Source organism: Malaclemys terrapin, chromosome 8, assembly GCF_027887155.1.
Source record: "Malaclemys terrapin pileata isolate rMalTer1 chromosome 8, rMalTer1.hap1, whole genome shotgun sequence".
Classification (NCBI taxonomy): domain Eukaryota; kingdom Metazoa; phylum Chordata; order Testudines; family Emydidae; genus Malaclemys; species Malaclemys terrapin.
The window spans coordinates 46,770,157-46,792,735 of record NC_071512.1 but is presented as its reverse complement, the minus strand read 5'-3'; the positions used below and the strand labels follow the sequence as shown (position 1 = coordinate 46,792,735).

General features: G+C 47.1%; 1 protein-coding gene across 1 annotated transcript in view; it reads right to left on the bottom strand.

The window, feature by feature from the left end:
- VAMP4 (vesicle associated membrane protein 4) overlaps positions 1 to 18,754 on the bottom strand; it is a 32,122-nt gene extending 13,368 nt beyond the window's left edge. Inside the window, exons 1-4 of the mRNA XM_054038274.1 lie at positions 18,661 to 18,754; positions 16,600 to 16,729; positions 11,793 to 11,839; positions 11,273 to 11,323 (exon numbers count right to left, since the gene is read on the bottom strand). Of these exons, the coding sequence (XP_053894249.1) occupies positions 11,273 to 11,323; positions 11,793 to 11,839; positions 16,600 to 16,665 (164 nt within the window). The 5' untranslated portion in view covers positions 16,666 to 16,729; positions 18,661 to 18,754. The remainder of the gene's footprint in view (positions 1 to 11,272; positions 11,324 to 11,792; positions 11,840 to 16,599; positions 16,730 to 18,660) is intronic.
- Between the last annotated feature and the right edge of the window lie 3,825 nt (positions 18,755 to 22,579).

Below are 22,579 nucleotides of genomic sequence, written 5' to 3'. Positions count from 1 at the left end.
AAATCTATTGTTTGTCAACCATTCCCTATTTTGATGAAACAGGCCTGGATACTCACCCAGTGTTTCATCAGCTGCCTCTTAAATAAAGAAAACAATATATGACTCATGACCAAGGCAATCTTAACAGACTTTTTTTTTTTTTTTTTTTTATTAAAACTTCACATTCCTAAATGAAACATGGTAGTAGAAGAAGTGCCAGCTATTCCAAACAGACCATCTTCAAATACCGGATCTACTAAACACATCAGAATCACTTCCAGTGAATTCATTTTCTTCCTTTATCATGACGTGCTGAGACTACCCAGGGGCCAGCAGATGCACTCGTTTTACACTGGATGCACACACCCAAATACCCATATAATTAAAACAGTGATTCACGACGAGCACCTAAACAAAAAGGAGTCATGTTGTCACAAAGCATAGGCAGTAGGACTTCTGGTGTCACTATAAGCCCTGGACAAACTTGGGTGACTCACAGGCAATTACTGCTTCCAAGCATAAGATGGGTGATGAGAGAAGAAAAACAATCACTGGAAAATTAAAAATGAAGGGGCCGATCCCGCTAGCCCTCTGTTTACCAAACTCTCACAGTTTGACATGCGGAGGGCGAGCAGACTCAGGGCTAACATTTGAGACACATTTACTTTGCTTCACAGTATGTGGATGTTCTTAAAATTATTCATTGGCTTTAAAGTAATGAAAAGTCCTCCCAATGACAGGTCTGTAACCAAATTCTCTTGGTTCAAACCACCAGCAGGAATGTATAAGGGATGCAAGCGATGTTACATTAGAGTCAGAAAGGAGAGGATCCAACGTGAGGGAAGGTGTTCAAGGAAATCCATGCTATGTACAAGACTCAAAGCATCAGTCATACACATCGACCTCTGAAAAAGGTCTGTATTAAATGACTATGCAGCTCCAGAGGACTAAAAGTTGGACACTTCAAATCTCAGCATCCCAGTGTCCTCTGATTGCAGATAAAAACTATGCATAGAGTGCTCCAGATCATTATTTATTTTATAGTTACGTCTCAAGGCTCCAATCGTCATCAAGCCACCATTGTGCTAAGCATGGTACACATGCATGGTCAGAGAGAGCCCTTGCCCCAAGGAACAATCTATATAGACAAGACAAAGTGCAGTAGAAAGGAAGGATTATTTATCCCCATTTTACAGACAGGAAATGGAAACACAGATTTAAGGGCTGTCTATGCCACAAGCCAAGGGATGATTGTAGCCCAGGGAGGCATACCCATGCTAGCTTTAATTTAGCTAGCACAGGGAACCGCTGAAGACAACATAGTGGCACCGTCTGGGAACTAGATGACACACCTGCCAGGGACCATGGTTACCTTCTCTGGTTCCTCACCTGTGCTAAAGCCCATGCCACCACATCTTCATTACTATTATTACCTGTACTAGCTAGATTAAAACTAGCCCAATTATGCCTACATTCATTTGCAGGGTACATCTATCTTAAGTGACTAACCTAAGGTCACACAGAGAGTCTGGGACTGACCCAGGAATTAAACCCAGATCTTGAACCCCACTCCAGTCCCTTAACCACAAGACCAACCTTTCTCACTGCCAGCCAAAGAGGCCTCTCTAGTACGGGAGTTAAAGATCACAAAGGTCTATTCACAGTGCAATTTTGGAGCAAATTTACCATTTTCAACTAGTTCTATCTGCTTGAGGTTGGAAATTCAAGCAATATTGAAAACAAAACATTTTTCATTTTATCAGAGTCCACTCCCCTGCCAAGTAAGAAATGTATTTACAGGGAGAGAACTACTGGCTTTTCAATAATTTTGCTCCTGGGTCTGTATCCTGCCAGGTTTCCAAGTGGAAAAAATTGAATTCATCCTTGCCAGGAAAGTGAGTAAAACAAAACCATACACGTCTCCCATGGCCCCACTTTAGACTAATGACTACAAAGATGCTGGTTTTAAGAAGGACAGAACATCACGCAAACCAGAACACCAGCAATAAGATCACTCTCAGCTTAATTCCATTTAGTGTCTGCTTTAATGGTCTACCAAGTTCTGAAGGAAAGGAACTTATCTTTCCCTTTTAGATCCACTGGGCTATGAACTGACTAATATTAGGTGCAATTCATACTGCCAGGCTAAAAAAAGGTGTCACATTCTTCAAGTGGCAGAGACGAGTGACAAAGGCACCATGTTATCAACGTGACCTGGGCGGCCTCTCCATGCCTGTTTTGGGGAGTAGTCAGTTTTCCAGCAGGCAGCATTGGCTGCACGTCCCCTCCTACTCTCAGTGATGTGTTGTACACCTGGATGTTATCACTGAGGTCCCATGTACTCCGTGGCACATTAGACCTCTGATGCAGCCACTTGGAAGGCAGGGAATGAATATGAAACAGTTATGCCATTAACAAAGCAGACGCCTTTTATGCATTTTGACATTATGTCATTTTGCACAGCCTCCAATATGGCTCACATTTTCATATTGACAATGCAAAACTACACTGCAGAAGTCGTTGGGGGCGGAAGGAATATGACTGGAGGGTTTCTAGAGCTAAGAAAGGGGCAGTTGGAACCTTAGAGCGCTAGGGGGTGGGGGGATGTATGGCCCATTTGGGGTTGCAGGAGAAACATTTTGCTGCATGCTTCTGAAAAAATGATCAGTAGTGAAACAGTTCATGTTGATCATTGAATGGCCATTCTCAGGTTTCAGAATCAACACAATTGCAATCAGTGAGGCAATTTGCACCTCTCTTTAGGCCTGGAGACACTAGAAAGGTTAACACCCATATTACAGCAATGGTGCTTTTGCACAGTTGGTTGCAATAACAGAAAGGAATCAAAGGCCTGGTCCCCACTAAGCCCCCACTTCGGACTAAGGTACGCAAATTCAGCTACGTTAATAACGTAGCTGAATTCGAAGTACCTTAGTCCGAACTTACTGCAGGACCAGATGCGGCAGGGAGGCTCCCCTGTCGATGCCGTGTACTCCTCTCGGCGAGCTGGAGTACCGGCATCGACGGCAAGCACTTCCGGGATCAATCCGGGATCGATTTATCGCGTCTTAACCAGACGCGATAAATCGATCCCAGAACATCGATTGCCTGCCGCCGGACCCTCTGGTAAGTGAAGACGTACCCAAAGAGTCAAGGTGGGAGAGGTAATATCTTTTACTGCACCGACTTCTGTTGGTGAGAGAGACCAGCTTTCCAGCTCTTCTTCAGGTCAAGGGCTCTGTGCAGCTGGAAAGCAAGTCTCTCTCACCAAGAGAAGTTGGTCCAATAAAAGCTATTACCTCCCCCACCTTGTCTCTCTAATACCCTGGGAGCAACATGGCTACAACATTGCAAACAGAAAAGACTCAGGTGATTTTACCCCTGCGTCATAAAAACCTGCCTTGAACAATTTTTTCATGATCCATTGATAAATGACTGAGTCCTCTTTACAGTAGTAGTCAAACACTGGTAGAGCTCTGCTATGGGTGCTAAAGTTCCTACTGCAGATGCACTCTACTCTAGGAGCAATTGTTTCAAACTTTGCATATTCAGAAAGACAAATGCTACACTGGTTTCTGTTCAATTTAAATTTTTAAGGTCAGCTTCACAAGGCTAGAGTCAGTCATTGTCTCAATGAAAGCCTCGATTCTGGAGCACAATTTGGCAGCAATCTCCAGAGCTGCAGAATCCACTGGGCCGAGCTCATTAGCATAACTAAGAAATCTGCTTAATGTCAACTTCTGTGAGTGAACTGTAGTGAGGTACTGTGAAAGGTGAAACAGCCACAAGTGTGATACAACATTTATAGTCAGTGGCGATAAATGTAGCACATTGGGGGAGGTTTTCTAAAGTACCTAAGGGATTTAGGATCACATCTCATTGCCTTAAATGGGACTTCTGCTCCTAACTCCCTTAGGTGCTTTTTAAAATCCCACACAGCTCAAGTATCTCATGGGCTTAGCCTTGGATTATTCCAGTAAACAAAATTCTAAGTAATATCAATAACCCTCCTGCCCCCCAAAATGGTTGGAAGGCTAGCCTTAAACACATATGCTTCCAGCTTGTCTACCATCAAGCGGCAGTAGGTACCTGCAAACACTGGTGCATAGGATCCAATACCTAACTGAGATAACTGACTGACATTCCCTCCCCCCCATGTAAACCTGTTTTAATGTTTAATACTGGTGAGAAGTGCCAATCTCAGAGCCCTGGATTCCAGTGCCATTTCTGCAGAACAGGTATGGTACAAGGGCAGTGGTACATGCTTCCCCACCCATTCATCAATGCACCTGAAAAGGTGACTTGCAAAAGGGAACATAGCGTTTGGGTTATACCCTTTTTAGCTTCTGTTGATGTAGAAAGGCAACATGAAAAGTTTGGGGTTTGTCCAATTCTGCTCGTTCTCTACAATCAGTGACCGTCTCCCAAAAAAAGAAGTACCAAAAGTGCATTCCAGCACTATCACTTCTAAGTGATAGTACCCGAAGGACTAAAACACCCAGATAAATGCTTTAAGAGCATTCTGCAACGTTTCAGCACGACTCAAGCCCTGGTTACATTAGATATTCATCCCTTCTCTAGCTAGAAGATGCTCTTATGATTTGAGAGTTAGCACAATGACGACATCATGAGGGCCAAGGCCCTAGGGTAAACCACATTTATTTATTGGAACAAATGGTTGTGCAGTGTCTAGCCTAGTCTTCATAATTGTGTTGTTAACTTGAATTAAATTAGTGACCAAATAACTCAAGTTAAAGCAGGAGCATAAACTCTAGTCTAGTCTCTAAGACTTTCTTTCTAAAGCGAGAGCTAAGCAATGGAGAGGGGAAGGGATTTTTAGTCAGACCACTCAAAAGTTTTTTTAAATGCCACTGACTCAACCTTGCTCCTTCAGCTCAGGCATTAAGAGCTCACAGTAGTCACTCCAAGACCACCCAAAAGTCCTCCAAGCAAAACTAGGGAAACTAGACATTCCTGATATTTCTGAGGTTCAAAATACCTTCCAGGCCTCCTTCACAAGTACATCATAAATATCGGCAAAAGGGCACAAACCCAATTTAAAAATAATCCTGTGCCAGTCACCTTGAACCCTGAGCACTAGGGGCAAGAGCATAGCTTAGGCTATGCAGCCCATTCCACCTTCACCTTTCTGCCAAAACCACCAGTTAGAGGCAAACATGAAGTGGACACCTGCCTACTAGCATCAGTCAGATTCACCAACTCACTGAACAACAGTGAGAAGCCAATGATTTCCATGCAGTTTTTTTCCAGAACTACTACGAATGTGCTGAATACAAAGGAGCAAATAGTTACGTAAGGAGCAGCAAACCACAGACCTACAGGAGGAAATTCCTTTGGTCCACCCCACAAACGCAGGCAGATATCCGAGAGAGTGTAAGAGGCCCAACTGGGCTGTTTCCCAGTGTAAAGGGTATGAACTCCCCCTCAGCAAGTTGGAAACTGGGCTGGGAAGAAGTGACTTTACCAGCCGCTTCTTATTGTAAAGCATGACCTCGAACGCGCCCATGCTGCACCTGGGTGAGCAGGCGCCCTAAATCTGGCTGTATTTTAAAGAATCCTTATTGAGGTTGCAGGAACAAACCATCCCGATGTGTAGAAAGAATAGTAAATATGGCAGGCGACCAGCTTGGCTAAACAGTGTAATCCTTGCTGATCTTAAACGCAAAAAAGAGGCTTATAAGGAGTGGAAGATTGGACAAATGACCAGGGAGGAGTATAAAAATATTGCTCAGGCGTGCAGGAGTGAAATCAGGAAGGCCAAATCACTCTTGGAGTTGCAGTTAGCAAGAGATGTTAAGAGTAACAAGAAGGGTTTCTTCAGGTATGTTAGCAACAAGAAGAAAATCAAGGAAAGTGTGGGCCCCTTACTGAATGAGGGAGGCAACCTAGTGACCGAGGATGTGGAAAAAGCTAATGTACTCAATGATTTTTTTGCCTCTGTCTTCACGCACAAGGTCAGCTCCCAGATTGCTGCACTGGGCAGTACAGCATGGGGAGAAGGTGGCCAACCCTCTGTGGAGAAAGAAGTGGTTCGGGACTATTTAGAAAAACTGGACGTGCACAAGTCCATGGGGCCGGATGCGCTGCATCCGAGGGTGCTAAAGGAGTTGGCGGGTGAGATTGCAGAGCCATTAGCCATTATTTTTGAAAACTCATGGCGATCGGGGGAGGTCCCAGATGACTGGAAAAAGGCTAATGTAGTGCCCATCTTTAAAAAAGGGAAGAAGGAGGATCCGGGGAACTACAGGCCAGTCAGCCTCACCTCAGTCCCTGGAAAAATCATGGAGCAGGTCCTCAAGGAATCAATTATGAAACATTTAGAGGAGAGGAAAGTGATCAGGAACAGTCAGCATGGATTCACGAAGGGGAAGTCGTGCCTGACTAACCTAATTGCCTTCTATGATGAGATAACTGGCTCTGTGGATGAGGGGAAAGCAGTGGATGTGTTATTTCTTGACTTTAGCAAAGCTTTTGATACTGTCTCCCACAGTATTCTTGCCACCAAGTTAAAGAAGTATGGGCTGGATGAATGGACTGTAAGGTGGATAGAAAGCTGGCTAGATCGTCGGGCTCAACGGGTAGTGATCAATGGCTCCATGTCTAGTTGGCAGCCGGTTTCAAGTGGAGTGCCCCAAGGGTCGGTCCTGGGGCCGGTTTTGTTTAATATCTTTATTAATGATCTGGAGGATGGTGTGGACTGCACTCTCAGCAAGTTTGCAGATGACACTAAACTAGGAGGCGTGGTAGATACACTAGAGGGTAGGGATCGGATACAGAGGGACCTAGACAAATTAGAGGATTGGGCAGAAAAAAACCTGATGAGGTTCAACAAGGACAAGTGCAGAGTCCTGCACTTAGGACGGAAGAATCCCATGCACTGCTACAGACTAGGGACCGAATGGCTAGGTAGCAGTTCTGCTGAAAAGGACCTAGGGGTCACAGTGGACGAGAAGCTGGATATGAGTCACCAGTGTGCTCTTGTTGCCAAGAAGGCTAACGGCATTTTGGGCTGTATAAGTAGGGGCATTGCCAGCAGATCGAGGAACGTGATCGTTCCCCTTTATTCGACATTGGTGAGGCCTCATCTGGAATACTGTGTCCAGTTTTGGTCCCCACACTACAAGAAGGATGTGGAAAAATTGGAAAGAGTCCAGCGGAGGGCAACAAAAATGATTAGGGGTCTGGAGCACATGACTTATGAGGAGAGGCTGAGAGAACTGGGATTGTTTAGTCTCCAGAAGAGAAGAATGAGGGGGGATTTGATAGCAGCCTTCAACTACCTGAAGGGGGGTTCCAAAGAGGATGGAGCTCGGCTGTTCTCAGTGGTGGCAGATGACAGAACAAGGAGCAATGGTCTCAAGCTGCAGTGGGGGAGGTCCAGGTTGGATATCAGGAAAAACTATTTCACTAGGAGGGTGGTGAAACACTGGAATGCGTTACCTAGGGAGGTGGTGGAGTCTCCTTCCTTGGAGGTTTTTAAGGCCCGGCTTGACAAAGCCCTGGCTGGGATGATTTAGCTGGGAATTGGTCCTGCTTTGAGCAGGGGGTTGGACTAGATGACCTCTTGAGGTCCCTTCCAACTCTGATATTCTATGATTCTATGATTCTATGATTTCCCCTACACCTGACAACATATTTATGCCTTTGACGTCCCTCACCTCAACTAATAGGACCCCCCTGCCCCTCTGCTATACCTTACAGGCCACTGCTAGACTCTCCTTCCCCTCTTTGAGAGCCCTCACCAATTCCCCTTACCTCTCACGTTCAAGGCCCTCCACAACCTTTTTCCATTTCTGCTTCGACTCCCCCATTATTCCTCCTTACCTATTCCCTTTGCATCCTTCTATCATCTTCTTTCACTCTGCCCCTTTTATCTCCACAGACTCTCCCGTGTGCCCAACAGCCACCATCTGTTCATCCTTAAAAAAATCTCTCTTGCAGCCTTTCAACAACAATTGAACACCCACTTCCCTCCCCCCACAAAAAAACAACCAAGGGAAATCTGCACCATTGTAAGCTTGTACCTTCCTCTGGCCAGCAGGTACAATATGCATCTAAACCGTTCTGGTGGAACAGTGACTGTTCCAAGATCATAGATTCCAAGGCCAGCAGGGACTATTGTGATCATCTCATCTGACCTCCTGTATAACACAGGCCAGAGAACTGCCCCAAAATAATTCCCAGAGCAGATCTTTCAGAAAAACTTCTAAATTTGATTTTAAAATTGCCAGTAATGGAGAATCCACTACAACCCTTGGCAAACTGTCCCAGTGGTTAATTACTCTCAGTTAAAACTTTACACCTTATTTCCAGTCTGAACTTGGGTCACTTCAACTTCCAGCCACTGGATCGTGATATACAATATCTGTTCTCCATGTAGGTACTGTACATATAGAGCATAATCAAGTCACCCCTTAATTCTCCCTTTATGTTCAAGACAGCACCGGCACTTACTAAATAAAACAGTACAAATAGAAATGGTGTTCCACTGGAGAATGAAGGGTGGACTACAGATACACAGCAAGCTGCCTAGTATAAGAATATAGATAGACACAACAACTAGCTTGTCTGTGGGAAGCACCATTGAGAGAGAGAGACAGGTTGAGAAGAGACATTATGTTTGCCAAGTAGATCACCCCACTGGGATCACATCTCTGGCACTGGCCAAATCTCAAATCTGATGCATATTGGACATTAACCATTCCACAGAGGTACAAATGTATTGTTTGATGCACAAACATTATAGACTTTTCCCAGTTTCATTTTTCTTCCCATCACAACCTCTGCCTTTATCCTCCATCTCCCATGGAATGCCTCAAAGGAGATTCCTGCCAGGAGAACAGACTTGATACCCCCTGGCTCCTGTCTGGCTCAACACCCATTCCTGACCAGCTGTTAAAGATACCAGGAAGAGAACAATTCCTGGTTCCCTTGCCTCTAGAGACTACTGACGATCTGGTGCTACTTCCCTTTGGGCTGGTCTACACTGGGGGGGGAGGAGGTGTCTATTCGCGTAGCTGAAGTTGCGCATCTTGGATCGAATTACCTGGGGTCCACTTGGCGCGGGATCGACGGCCGCGGCTCCCCCGTCGACTGCGCTACCACTGCTCGCTCTGGTGGAGTTCCGGAGTCGACAGTGAGCGCGTTCTTAAAGAAACGCGATATATCGATCCCGGCTAAATCAATTGCTACCCGCCGATACGGCGGGTAGTGAAGACATACCCTCAGTCACAGAAGCACTCTCTTTACTAACACTTGCCACTTTCCAGACACTAGGACTTTCATGAAAGAGGACAACAGATGATGTTCTTTTAATTTAATAATCAGAGACTGTAGGAATGCATAGCTCCCGAATCGCCAGCCCACGGGCGCGGCAAACTGCTCCCATGGCAACGAGGCAGGAGTGACCTTCAATCCAGCGTTTGTGTTTGGGAAACTTATTTGGCTGATTTGATTGTACCCTCGCAGCTGGTGTTCACGCGCTCAAGAGACGGGTTCGTTATCTTATGTGCATGTATACTGCCTGGCTTTTCTATGCGCAGGAATGTAACCACTAAGAAGAGTTGTAAACAAAGTAAGGAGAGAAATAAAAACCCCAGGAAAAGTTTTCCTGGAGGCTTTTTGCTTGAGGCTTTTAAAGCTCTCTGGCTACCACAAACCTGGCGTTCTATTTCCTTTCCTGTGTCGTCGCCACAAGAGACAGCACTGGCAGAGAAGGTAAGATCTCAGTTATTATATTTAGTGACATTAGCTTGTTGCAATGACTATAATCTTCTACCCTGGCCATACAAACTTGTCTGCCCAGATGATGGTAACTGAAGACTGGCAATTGGGTGAATCTATCTACTTATTTAGTTCTAATTGACTAGCCCAAAGTAATTAGCACTATGGAACATCATGTCACCTTTCCCAATAGCCTGCAAGTAGAATAGCTCATAAGGAGAATAATTTCAAATGCACAATGGAGCCAACTTCACAGTATCTATCTATCTATAGCTCTTAATCTGAACCATGTCCCATCAAAATTTCTATGCTGTGCAGGTGTATGACTCGGGTCTGGCCAGAACTGCTTTTAACCACATGGGATCAATATAGACTAATCTCAGAGAGGCACTGGCTTTTCCTCACATAAAACTAAAGAAGAATAGAGATTCTGAAGCCACAAACTAGATGATTGAATCTGGTTTACACAAAGCTGATTGCCATCTAGATTTCCCCTGTGAAATTTCTATTCTAGCTCTCAAGAGTGAAATGTACAGGAAACACAAATATATTTCAACAAACCGATGGTCCATTTATGACACACATTCTCCAGCTGCGGCCAACCTTTCCCCTCAGTCACTGTGCAACAAATGCTACCATTATAGAGTCGAATAAGCTGGGACTCGCAGTAAACAGAGGCACTGAAACCATTGCCAGGAAATTACTCTAAGAGAAGGGATCTAGTTTTGTTAGTTTCTTCGCTTTTGTTCTGTATAATTGGTGGTTAGAATCCAAATTTTAATTGTTTCCTGTTTGTTCAGCTGTTTTGATCCTATTAAATCTTTCCAGGTCTCCAAAAGGTCACATGCATCTGCTCCCTGTATGATAAACTGAAGTCCAAAGGACTGCCAGGTGCATGAGAAGTCTGGGTAGCACTGTACTCCTGAGCAAAAGGATCTACTTGGAACACCAAGGGGGCAAACAGGAGAGGGATAATAAGGCAAAAGATGTGACAAGATTGGATGGGAAAGGCAACAGCAGTGGAGGCACAATAGTGGCTCAAACTGAAAACACTATCTTTACTATTCTGTAAGGAAGTTTTGTTATGAATGTTAAATGGTTCCCCAGCAAATGTAACAACAGTTTTCGATAGCGCATCAGGCTATAGTGCTACAAACCAATTTGTGCACCCATGCTAGACCACGATTAACTGTTTGATAACTTGGGAGTTGAATTTCCTCTGCTTGAAGGCAGATGGGCTAGGAAATATCGGTGAGAAAAGATTAAGTAGGAGTTGCATTCCCATTGTAAGACTAAAGAGAAACATGTTGGTAACTAGGGGTGACCAGATGGCAAGTGTGAAAAGTCGGGACACTTTTTCAGGGGGGGAGGGATGTGGGGGGGATGGGCGGGAGAAAGAGTTGCATATATAAGACAAAGCCCCTAATATTGGGACAGTCCCAATAATATCTGGACATCTGGTCACCCTACTGGTAACAAGGCAGCACAATTCAAAAATACACACATAAAATGGTATCTGGACTATGGATCCAAACTCTAAGAAACTTACTGCCTGATCTTGTCATTCCTGGGTCCAAACCTTGGTCCTGCAGGTCCTCTCCTGCCAGCACAGAACAGACAGAGTGATCATGAATCCAATACACACAGGAAAGTCTATCTGAACCAAATGGTTTGGTCTTTCATAGGGTTCACAAAGAGGTGACATTTCAAATTAGGTCAAAGCACATGCAACAGGAAATGATCCTCCATCAGCAAGGAACTGAACAAGATCCCAACCAGAGGGCCTCTTCCACCCCTAACTGGTGAGCTGCCCCAATTTTATTTGCTTAATCTTAATTTATATTCATTGCTAGTGCTCCCCCTGATCTCACAGCTGCTGAATCAATCATTCCACAGGAATCAGAAACAGATGGCAATGTTTCATTCCAATCAGTTCTACCCATTAGTAAGAAGGAGCTGCCTTATATTTTCAATTTCCCCAGTTCTGGTTTGAACAGCGATTTGGCCCATGATATATCGTATCCCCCCACTTACTCCAACACCCACACAATACCCATATAGCTACTCACAAGAAAAAGTCCTCCTCCTCATCAGAATCTTCTTCTAAAAGGTTTCTCTGCAAACATAGAAAAAATGTTAGCTTCAATCACTTAGAAACCAGAGTTTCTCTCTCTCATATATCCACCATCCTTCTCACCACCGGCTGTACATGACTTTGGAACACATCAATGCTCTTTGTTAAATGACCAGAAGGGGTATTCTTCTCAACCGCAACCCCACCTCCCAGAGGTGGAACTGAAAGTCTCTACATGATTACCAGTAAACAAGAGACATTTGCCAGTTCAGTAAATTACAGAGAACTGCTACTAAGCCACTGGGTCAGCTCTCTTGTGGCCAGTTTTAATGGTGAAAATTAAGTCAGTTACAATGGATTTCTATCAATTCCTGTTTCTCTATGTAACGAACCGTCAAAATTCACTTTAAAATAAGACTAAATAAAATGCCTAGGTACTCCAGTCCTTAAAGCACTGCCATATACAGATTAAATCCCAATCAGTTCCCAAAGGGCCCATCTGTAAAACATTACATTCAAACCACACTACCTACTAAAGTCTTTCGAAATCTTATACCTCATGTAATTACCCTATATACTTGTTCATAAGCCGAATTTTTTTAGTAAAAAAGGGAAGCACCAGAGAAGGTGCTCGGCTTATGAAGGGTATAGAGAGGCAGAGGTGGGACACTGCCCCTCCCCCCAACAGAGGGAGCAAGGAGAGGCAGCAGAGCCAGAAGGGAAGAGGCGGGGCCAGAGTCTTTCTCCCCTGAGCCTCCGAAGCAGCTGCAGCTCTGGGGCTGGCAAGCTGCAGCCCTGCCGCTCAGCTCCACCCCCCAGAGCAGGCTGTGGCCATGCCACCCAGCCCTCTGGAGCACGCTGCAGCTGTGCCGCCCGGCCCAGCCCGCTGGAACATGCGGCAGCAGCACCGCCCGGTCTGGCCCACCGGAGCAGGCTGCCCAGCCTGCCGGAGCAGCTCCAGCCAGTCCAGAGGCATCCTCCCCAGATAAGGTGGGAAGGGATGGGAAGGGAAGAGTGTGGGGGTCCCGGGCTAGGGGTGGGGTAATGGGGGGGGTGGTCACAGGGGTTACTCCCCTGACTCCCAGCTTCTCCCCCCACAAAAAATTCCCAACCAGTTGCTGTCCTGGCCCATCAGGGTAAGCAGCTGGCACGCTGGGACACTTTGTTTACTTAGGTTTACCTCTGTGCCTGCAGACGCTGGAGGTAAACAAACCATCTTGGCCCACCAGCAGCTTATCCTGATGGCCCGGGAGCCAAAGTTTGCTGATCCCTGAATTATAGGGTCGGCTTACGAATGGGTTATAAACATTTTCCATTTTTACTTATCCATCTTGGGGGGGGGGGGGGGGGTCAGCTTATAAACGAACCAGCTTATGATAGAGTATAAAAGGTACTCTGTTTTGTCCTACCCACATGGAAGACCATATGCATTTCCATCTCAGAAGATGCTGTGGTTTTTAAATAAACTGTCACCTGATGATATAAAGAATGGAAATGAGGATTAAATGTAATGGATCCTCTCTCCCACCCCACCAGCAGAGGGGGTTTGGCTGTTAACAGAGAGGATGAACCTTTCCAATTTTCACACTGGAGTTAAGGTTATTAGTGGGTTTTATGACTAGAATGCTTTGCACTGAGTGACAAGTTCCTATAGTATCCCATACTGTGACTGCCACAAAGATGCACAGGGTGGAGTTGAATTTGACATCTGGATTTTCCTCTTGTTCAGCAACAGGGTCTTGGAGAGGGGAGTACATTCTGGTACTGGGGTTATTTTCACACTCTCTTATGTTACATGCTGCACAGTTACCGCAACACTCTTTAGTAATGCTTTTTGGCCTCCATTACAAATCAGTGGATGATCCTCAGACTGACCTAAGTCAGTCTTGAAAAAATCCTACTGTACCGAAAGTTCATTTGACAGGTAAAATATCATTAGATTTTATCATCATAGTAAGGAGAGTCAAGTAGATTGGGCACCTGCACTGAATATTTTCATGACAATCTTGTAAGGTTACTTTAAATATAAGACATTGGCTTGGTTCTTCTTTTAAATAAATATAAATATCTCCTTTTAGGGGCTGTTGGCATGCTTTATCTCCATAACAGATGCTCCAACTCTACAAGTCTATATCCTTTTTTAGAGTTAAAAAAATAGTTGAGAAGGAAAAAATTCTTTGGGGTTCTCTGTCCCGCACTGGACTGTCAGGTCTCACCCCATCCTCACGATGCTTAGAGATGCTGTTCCCCTTGTGTTTGGTTTTAAATTCCCATATTACGAGTGTTGAGGCCCATCTACACTACAGCTTAAACTGCATTTGCTGAACCAGTTTAAACAGAGTCTAGAAATCGTGTTCTAGCCTAGGTATGGACTTATGTGGTGCAAAAGCACTTCCCCTTGCAGCCAAGTTGTCAATCATCTCACTAGGAGCTATTATGAGCTAAGATAAGCTGTATTTGAGGCTAGAGCCTGGCTTCCAGACTTGGTTTAAACACTGTTTGACCCCCTGCACTGTGGCTAGACAAATCATGTTCAAATCCACTTAATATGTAATAATGATTTAAACCAGTTCAGCAAATATATTTCCAAGCCCAGCATAGAGGGGTCTTCGATACAGAGAGTAAATTCCACTGCGATGTATAATACACAAAGTATAACTTTACAGGAACATTTTAGACATCATATTTGGGCATGAGTAATTGCAACACAGCCAGTACAAGATTTGCCTAAGCAGCGTTTCTCAAATGCAGCCACCGCAGTCGCAGGCGGCCACCAGGGGTTTTTCTTGTGACCACAGCCTCCTGGGCAGTGATTTTTTGGGGTGGGTGGGGCCACAAAGCATTTACCCCCTCCCTGGGGTCACCAGTAGGGGTTGGGCCCTGCCCCCCTCTGGAGCCATAAACACCAGAGGGAGCAGATAGCTAGTGCGGGCCTCTGGCTCACCATCCTACCATTCTAGTCCCCGCCTTCACCAACCCTCCATTGCCCCTGGCCCCCACTGCCTCCCTACCCACCTCTCCATTCAGAGAATAATTTGTCCTCTGGCTTGCCAAGGCTGAGTAAGTTTGCTGTGAAAGGCGATATTAACAAATATCAGTTTTCCCAGGAGCAGACTTACTAGCTAGCAAGTCTTTTATTAAAAAAAAAAACAGCAACCAAAAAAATCAAAAGAAACTACTACAAAAAGAAGGGCCGGCTCTGGCCCCCGGAAGGGGTGGGGATTGGGGGGGGGTCAGAGCCCTGCACCGGTAAGTGCCCTCTCCCGCACCCTCAGGGTAGCAGCGGCAGCTGGGGGCTCTGGCAGCAGTTTAAAGGGCCCAGCCGCTGCTACCGCCCCAAGCCCTTTAAACCGCTGCCGGAGCCCCCAGCTGCCGCTGCTACCCAAGAGCTCCGGCAGCAGGGCTCCGGGGGCTGCTTAAAGGGCCCGGGGCTCCCCTGCCTCTACCGCCCTGGGCCCTTTAAATAGCCGCTGGAGCCTGCCGGAGCAGCAGTGCGGCTCCGGTGACTATTTAAAGGGCCGGGGCTGTAGAGGCAGCGGGAACCCTGTCCCTTTAAATAGCCCCCGGAGCCCCATTGCCACTACCCCAGGGCTTCGGCAGCGGGGCTCTGGCGGCAATTTAAAGGGCCTGGGGCTCCAGCCACTGCTGGGAGCCCCAGGCCCTTTAAATTGCCGCCTGGGGAAGCCAGGCCGCGCCGGTACGCCGTGCCGTGCCAGTACGCCATACCGGCTTACTTTCACCTCTGTGAGGGGTGCAAATACCTTTGCTGCTGCAATACAGCAGTTCTCTGCACAATCAAATAATCGATGACTGGGACATTCTGATATTAAGCTCTTTTTCCCACTCCCCATCTGTAAAGAGCCACTCACACCTATAGCACTATGTAAGTAATAGATGCAGCTAATCTGTTTAAAAGTAAGAACCACCCTACAATCTTTGTTATGTATTATTTATATCTAATATTTCCTCCAAAGTAAGCAGTCTACACCAGGTGACCTGAAAATAAAAATAAATCAAGTTACTTCACCAAGTGTACTGAATGTTCTCCACCTGCCAGGCTAAGAGGAGGTATTCAGCATATCTAAAAATAATGTCACTTCATTAATTCCCTTTATATCTCACCAGCCAGGTCCATGAAGCTGTGGAGCCCTAGAATATATCACTGTGTTACACCACAGTTACAAGAGAACCCTAATGGAACATGAAACAGCCTTTGAGGATGGGGAAGAAAATCAATTCAGTCCCTTTTCTGTAGACAGTGCAGTTATCAATTTCTGGCATTTAAATCTTTGTTGTGTCTCCTCAACACAAACACTGACACACACATCATTTACAAAATGGAAAATACTTAGCACGCACACACAGCACTCTGTCCCAAGCTGGCTCCATGTTCCAATGGAGTCGTTCAATAGCTGTGAAGTCACGGAGTGATGCATTCTACGGAATTAGGATTGAGTGGCGCTAGACAGAAGAATTCAATGGGTCCTCCCACCATGCTTTTTGAAAAGGTGCCTTTTCAGCTAACACACTGACTGCCCCACTTAGGCTGTTGGTGGGGCTACTCAGCATTGGTGGATTTCATCCATTTGCGGTCCACTTTAATCATGCCCTCCACTGTTTCAATGGCATTGAAGTCATCAGCGATGAAACTGTGTGGTTAGGCTCACTCAAAGATGGGTCTCAGGCCTCCAGGGAGTGCAGAGTTAGCAAATACTCATCCCTCTTAATTGAGGTAAAACAAGGGGGGCTGGGTACAAAAAATTAATAAATGCAAACAAGACTACTGGCTGTGAGGCACTCACCCTTTCGCTTTTCACCGAGCCGGTGACATCGTCGTCATTTAGGTGACGCTTGAATTTTGGAGGCATGTTTTCTACTCACAGAAATGGTCTTGATCTTCCTGTACAAGGAGGTGGCAGAGAAATACACTGCCTAAATGGGAGAGTGGAACAAACATCTCTGAGATCTAATTGTGCTGCATACAATTTTCTATCAGATCATGCAAGGAGTTAGTCACTCTCTCCCCTTCTCCAGTGCCCAAGAAAACACAGACAAGTTAAACAGAATCCACTTACAAATGCCATAGGCAAGAGAATGAAAAATCAATGAACAACCACAGCAACGTTATGCTTTCATGGACCCAAAAACCCTTCTTTAATGGAACAGATCATTTAGTTTAGTCTAATTTCTTAGGCCTTGATCCTGGAAACACTTAAAGGTACATGCTTATCTTTGAGCCTGTGACTGAGTGCCACATGTGAGTGTCTGTATGATCAGGGCCTTAGCCTTTAAACTCTATGGGGCAGGGACTGTGTTTTTCTACATCTTTGTACAGCACCTGGCACATAGCTGGATGGTTTCAGAAAGTCCTTTGGTACAAAACCCAACAGAAACCAATTTTATAAAAAAATAAAAATAAAATAAAAAAAAAAAAAACACAAGAGTAACTAAAACAGGAAAGAAAAGAACTTTGGCCCAATAACTGAGAGGTCAAAGGTTCTGGATCCAACCAGCAGTAGTTCCCTGAGCCACCCAGCTCCACCCTAAGTTGCTTTCCATCCCAAGTGTGGCTTTGCTGGTTTGACCACCACCACATTCCCCTACCCGGGGAGTCAGTGGAGATTAAGAGTTAAAATCCCAGGGACCCTCCACCCTGGAGAGGGCATGTGGAGAACTGCACAGATACCAATAGGGCTGTGACAATACAACAAATGCAGGAAATTTAGCAAACGGCCCAGCAAAATGAGCATTGTCTGCTCTCCTTAACATAGCCTGTCATAGGGCAACAGGGCAAGACATCTCCTCATTTAGTGATTCACAACCAGAAGGATGGGATTGCTAATACAGGTAAACAATAACATTCCAGACCCAGGAGCACAACAGGAACAAACTACAGATTCTAGGTGAAGTCACCCAGCCAGCTGTCAGGAACCAGTGAGTACAATGGTCATAGGCTAGGGGTGTGTGGCGGGGGGGGGGGGGGGGGGGTGTCACCCAGCTGGCTGGGACAGAAGCAGGGACCACAACAGGCACAGGCTGGCTATCAGGGAAGCAAGGAATACCATGGGCCAGGCCAGGGGTTACCGGGGGAGTCATGTGGCCATTATCAGAGGAGAAGCAAGTGCAATGGACACAGACTGGAGGAAGTTATATGTTTGTGGAGATCCCTCAGTGCAAGGAAACTGCTTTCCCCCATGCTTCTCTTGCAGAAACTTGCCCACCCCCACCCCCCCCCAGGTTAACCCCACCATGTAAAATACAGAGCCTGGGAGCAGAGGAAGGAGTCGCTTCACACAGCAGACCCTAATACCAGCTCGGGTGCAGAGTGAACGTATGCAGCGCCACCAGACTACAGCAGAAAGGGAGAATAGCTCTGCAGCCAAACCTATCTGGGGGCCCCTAAAGCCCCTCCCCCACATAACCTGCTCCCCAAGCCCCCCCGCACAGATCCCCCTCCCCAGGGCCCCCAAACTTGCTCCCATCATAGAACCCCTCCCCAGGGCCCCCAAACCCTGTCCCCCATACCCCCCCCACAGAACCCCTCCCCAGGGCCCCCAAACCCTGTCCCCCATAGTCCTCCCACAGAACCCCTCCTCAAGGGCCCCCAAACCCTGTCCCCCATAGCCCCTCCCACAGAACCCCTCCCCAGGGTCCCCAAACCCTGTCCCCCACAGCCCTCCCACAGAACCCCTCCCCAAGGGCCCCCAAACCCTGTCCTCCATAGCCCCCATCACAGAACCCCTCCCCAGGGCCCCCAAACCCTGTCCCCCATAGCCCCTCCCCAGGGCCTCCCGCTCCATGTAGCGGCCCCTCCGCGCGGGGGACACGCTACGCTACGCTACGCTCCCCCCGGCCCCGCTCACCGCTCCGGGCCAGCTGGGAAATGGCCGGGGCTGCGCGGAGGGGCCCAGCAGCGAGTCAGCTGCTCTATCGAGCACTCGGCGCTTCCAGCAGAGACGAGGGCGAGCGCCGAGTCATCGATTCCCAGCGTGTTGAGTCCTACCGGCTTCCGTCCCAGCTGGCATTGGGCGGGGGAGAGTGAGAGTCCGGGGGCACAGCCCTGGCTGGCTGGAGAGGGGGAGGGGACGGAGCCGATGGAGCGGGAACGGAGCCCTGGGGAGCGAGAGGGTGGATGGGGAGGGGAGCTGGCTGGGGAGAGGATGGGATACTTAAGTTAAATATACGTGTAAAAGTTTACAAGCTTGAGGCCTTAGCTTTTATCCTGTGGACCCATCATTGCAGGCCAAAGAGAGGCCCCTGCCACCAAGAAGTCTTTCTTACACGATAATATAGAAGTTGAGTTGCTTTACACCGGAGAAAGCAGGCCTTCTGTTTGAACCCTAAATAAGCAAGTAGCTACAATCCTGAAGGGTACAGGAGCTATCCCTCCTGGGGGAAGGGATAGCTCGGTGGTTTGAGCATTGGCCTACTAAACCCTGGATTGTGAGTTCAATCCTTGAGGGGGGCCACTTAGGGATCTGGGGCAAAATCAGTACTTGGTCCTGCTAGTGAAGGCAGGGGTCTGGACTCAATGACCTTTCAGGGTCCCATCCAGTTCTAGGAGATGGGATATCTCCATTAATTTTAAAAAATTTAAAGTGTCTCATCCTACAGCAAAGACAGAGGAGGTCTCAGACTTGTGTCCTACAGACCAGGCTTTGAATAAAAGTTGGTCATGCATTCCTGATGTCTGATTTGTGTCCATTTAGCCTTTTACGTAGAGATTGTCTGGTTTGGCCAATGTACATGGCAGAGGGGCATTACTGGCACATGATGGCATATATCATGTTAGTAGATGGGCAGGTGAATGAGCTTCTGATGGTGTGATTGGGTCCTATAATGGTGTCGCTAGAGTAGATATGGGGACAGAGAAGGCAACGGGGTTTGTTACAGGGATTGGTTCCTGGGTTAGTGTTTCTGTGGTGTGTAGTTAATAATAATTAATAATTAATGGAGATAATGGAGATAGTTGCTGATGAGTATTTGCTTTAGGTTGGGGGGCTGTCTGTAAGCGAGGATTGGCCTCCCTCCCAAGGCCTGTGAGAGTGAGGGATCATTTTCCAGGATAGGTTGTAGATCGTTAATGATGCGCTGGAGAGGTTTTAGCTGGGGGCTGTAGGTAATGGCTGGTGGTGTTCTGTTATTTTCCTTGTTGGGCCTGTCCTGTAGTAGGTGACTTCTGGGTACCCATCTCGCTCTGTCAATCTGTTTCTTCACTTCCCCAGGTGCGTATTGTAGTTTTAAGAATGCTTGATAGAGATCTTGTAGGTGTTTGTAGGTGAGGGATTAGAGCAAATGCGGTTGTATCTTAGGGCTTGGCTGTAGACAGTGGATCGTGTGATGTCTCCTGGATGGAAGCTGGAGGCATGTAGGTAAGTATAGCAGTCAGTAGGTTTCCGGTATAGGGTGGTATTTTTGTGACCGTCACTTACTTGCATTGTAGTGTCCAGGAAGTGGATCTCTTGTGTGGACTGGTCCAGGCTGAGGTTGATGGTGGGGTGGAAATTGTTGAAATCTAGGTGGAATTCTTCAAGGGCCTCCTTCCCGTGGGTCCATATGATGAAGATGTCATCAATGTAGCGTAAGTAGAGGAGGGGTGCTAGGAGACGAGAGCTGAAGAAGCGTTGGTTCCAAGTCAGCCATAAAAATATTGGCATACTGTGGGGCCAATGTTTCAATGTTTTTATTTTCCTTACAGCCAGACACCCTGTTTATGATAGTGTTATTAACAGGAAAATAAATTGGATTTGAACAACCTGAATTTGAAACCACGCTATATTTTCTACCTACAGTAACAGAATTGTCAAGACTTTTATTGTTGCAACTATAAGCAGAATCTGTCCTTTTCCCTCTCCAAATTAATTGGAGGATGAACTTTGACATAGAGGAAGAAATTTGTTTCTCTTGCCTGCTTACACTGAAGAGGACTAACTGGCTGAGTTTTCATTCCAAGCAATGATTTCATGTTTTTAATTTTTATTTTGTGCCTTTGAGACTAAAATATTAAAAGCCTAATCTAACACCCAGAGGAGCAATGGGATTCTTCTTATTACTTTCAGTGGTTTTGAATAAGGCTAAAAATGTTTACACAACATGCACCATATGGTTTAAAAATAAGGGGTGCTATGAGCCAGTGAAGCAAGAGAAAACAGACCACAGTGAGGGCAGGTCTACACTACCCATTTATATCAGTGCGGCTGAGCTGCTGTAGCACGTCTGGTGAAGATGCTCTAAATTGACAGGAGAGAGCTCTCCCATTGGCTTAATAACTCCATGTCCAGGAAAGACGGTAGCTATGTCAGCGGGAGAAGCTCTTCTACTGACATAGTGCTGTCTACCCAAGGGGTTACGGTCGGTATAACTATGTTGCTCAGGGCTGTAGATTTTTCACAACCCTGAGTGACTTAGTTATATCAAAGTAAGTATGTAGTGTAGACCAATCCTAAATTTGCACTTCACAGCCTGAAGAAAAAGTAAAAAGCAATTGTTTACATTAAGTGGGAGTTTTGAAATGCTTCTTAGGCCCAGATCCTCAAAGGTATTTAGGTGCTTGACTCCAATTGAAATCAAGGGGAATTAGGTGCCTAAATACCTTTGAAGATCTGGATTTTCAGGCTTTTATCAGTGAGACCCAAATCCATATTAATAGACTCAAAAGATTTTAAGCCCAGAAACAATCATTAGATCATTCTAGTGTAGGGGTGGGTAAACGTTTTGGCCCTAGGGCCATATTGGGGAATAGAAATTGTATGGCAGGCCATGAATGCTCACAAAATTGAGGTTGGGGTGCAGAAGGGAGTGCAGGCTCTGGGGTGGGGCTGGGGATGAGGAGTTTGGGGTGTAGGAGGGTGCTCCGGGCTGGGCCTGAGGGGTTTGGAGAGCAGGAGGGGGATCAGGGCTAGGGCTGGTGCAGGGGGTTGGGGAGAGGCTCAGGAGGTGCAGGCTCTGAGCAGCACTTACCTCAAGCAGCTCCCAGAAGCAGTGGCATGTCCCTTCTCCAGCTCCTACGCAGAGGCGTGGCCAGGCAGCTCTGCACGCTGTCCCATCCACAGGCACTGCCCCTGCAGCTCCCATTGGAGCGTGTAGGAGCCAGAGCGGGGCCATGCCATGGCTTCCAGTAACCGTGTGGTGCGGCCCCCGACCCCGCACTCCGGCTGGAGTGCCAGAGCAGGGCTGAGCCGTATGGTGTGGCCCCAATCCTGCACTCTGTCCGGAACGCTGGAGTGGGGCCGAGCCGCTGGTGCGGCCCCCGACTCAGCACCCCGGCCGGAGCAGGGCCAAGCTGCGTGGTCTGGCCCCTGACCCAGCGCCCTGGTTGGAGTGGGGCTGAGCCACGTGGTGCAGCTTGAAGGCTGGCTTAAAACGGCTCAGGGGCCAGATCCAGCCCGCGGGCCGTAGTTTTCCCACCCCTGTTCTAATGTGACCTGTATAACATGCCAGAGAATTTCATCCAGTTACACCTGTATTGAGCCTACTAACTTGTATCTGACTCAAGTACATCTTCCAGAAAGGCTCCAGTCTTGCTCAATAGGCACCGACTCCATGGGTGTTCTGGGGCTGGAGCACCCATGGGGAAAAAATGGTGGGTTCTGAGCACCCACCAGCACCCCTGCGGATCAGCACCTGTCCCTCCCCACAGCGCCTCCCACCCACTGGCAGACCCGCCAATTAGCGCCTCCCGCCCACCACGATCAGCTGTTCCATGGCGTGCAGGAGGTACTGGGGGCGGGGGGGGAACAGGGTTGGGAAGAGGCAGGGCAGAGCGAGGGCAGGAAGAGGCCG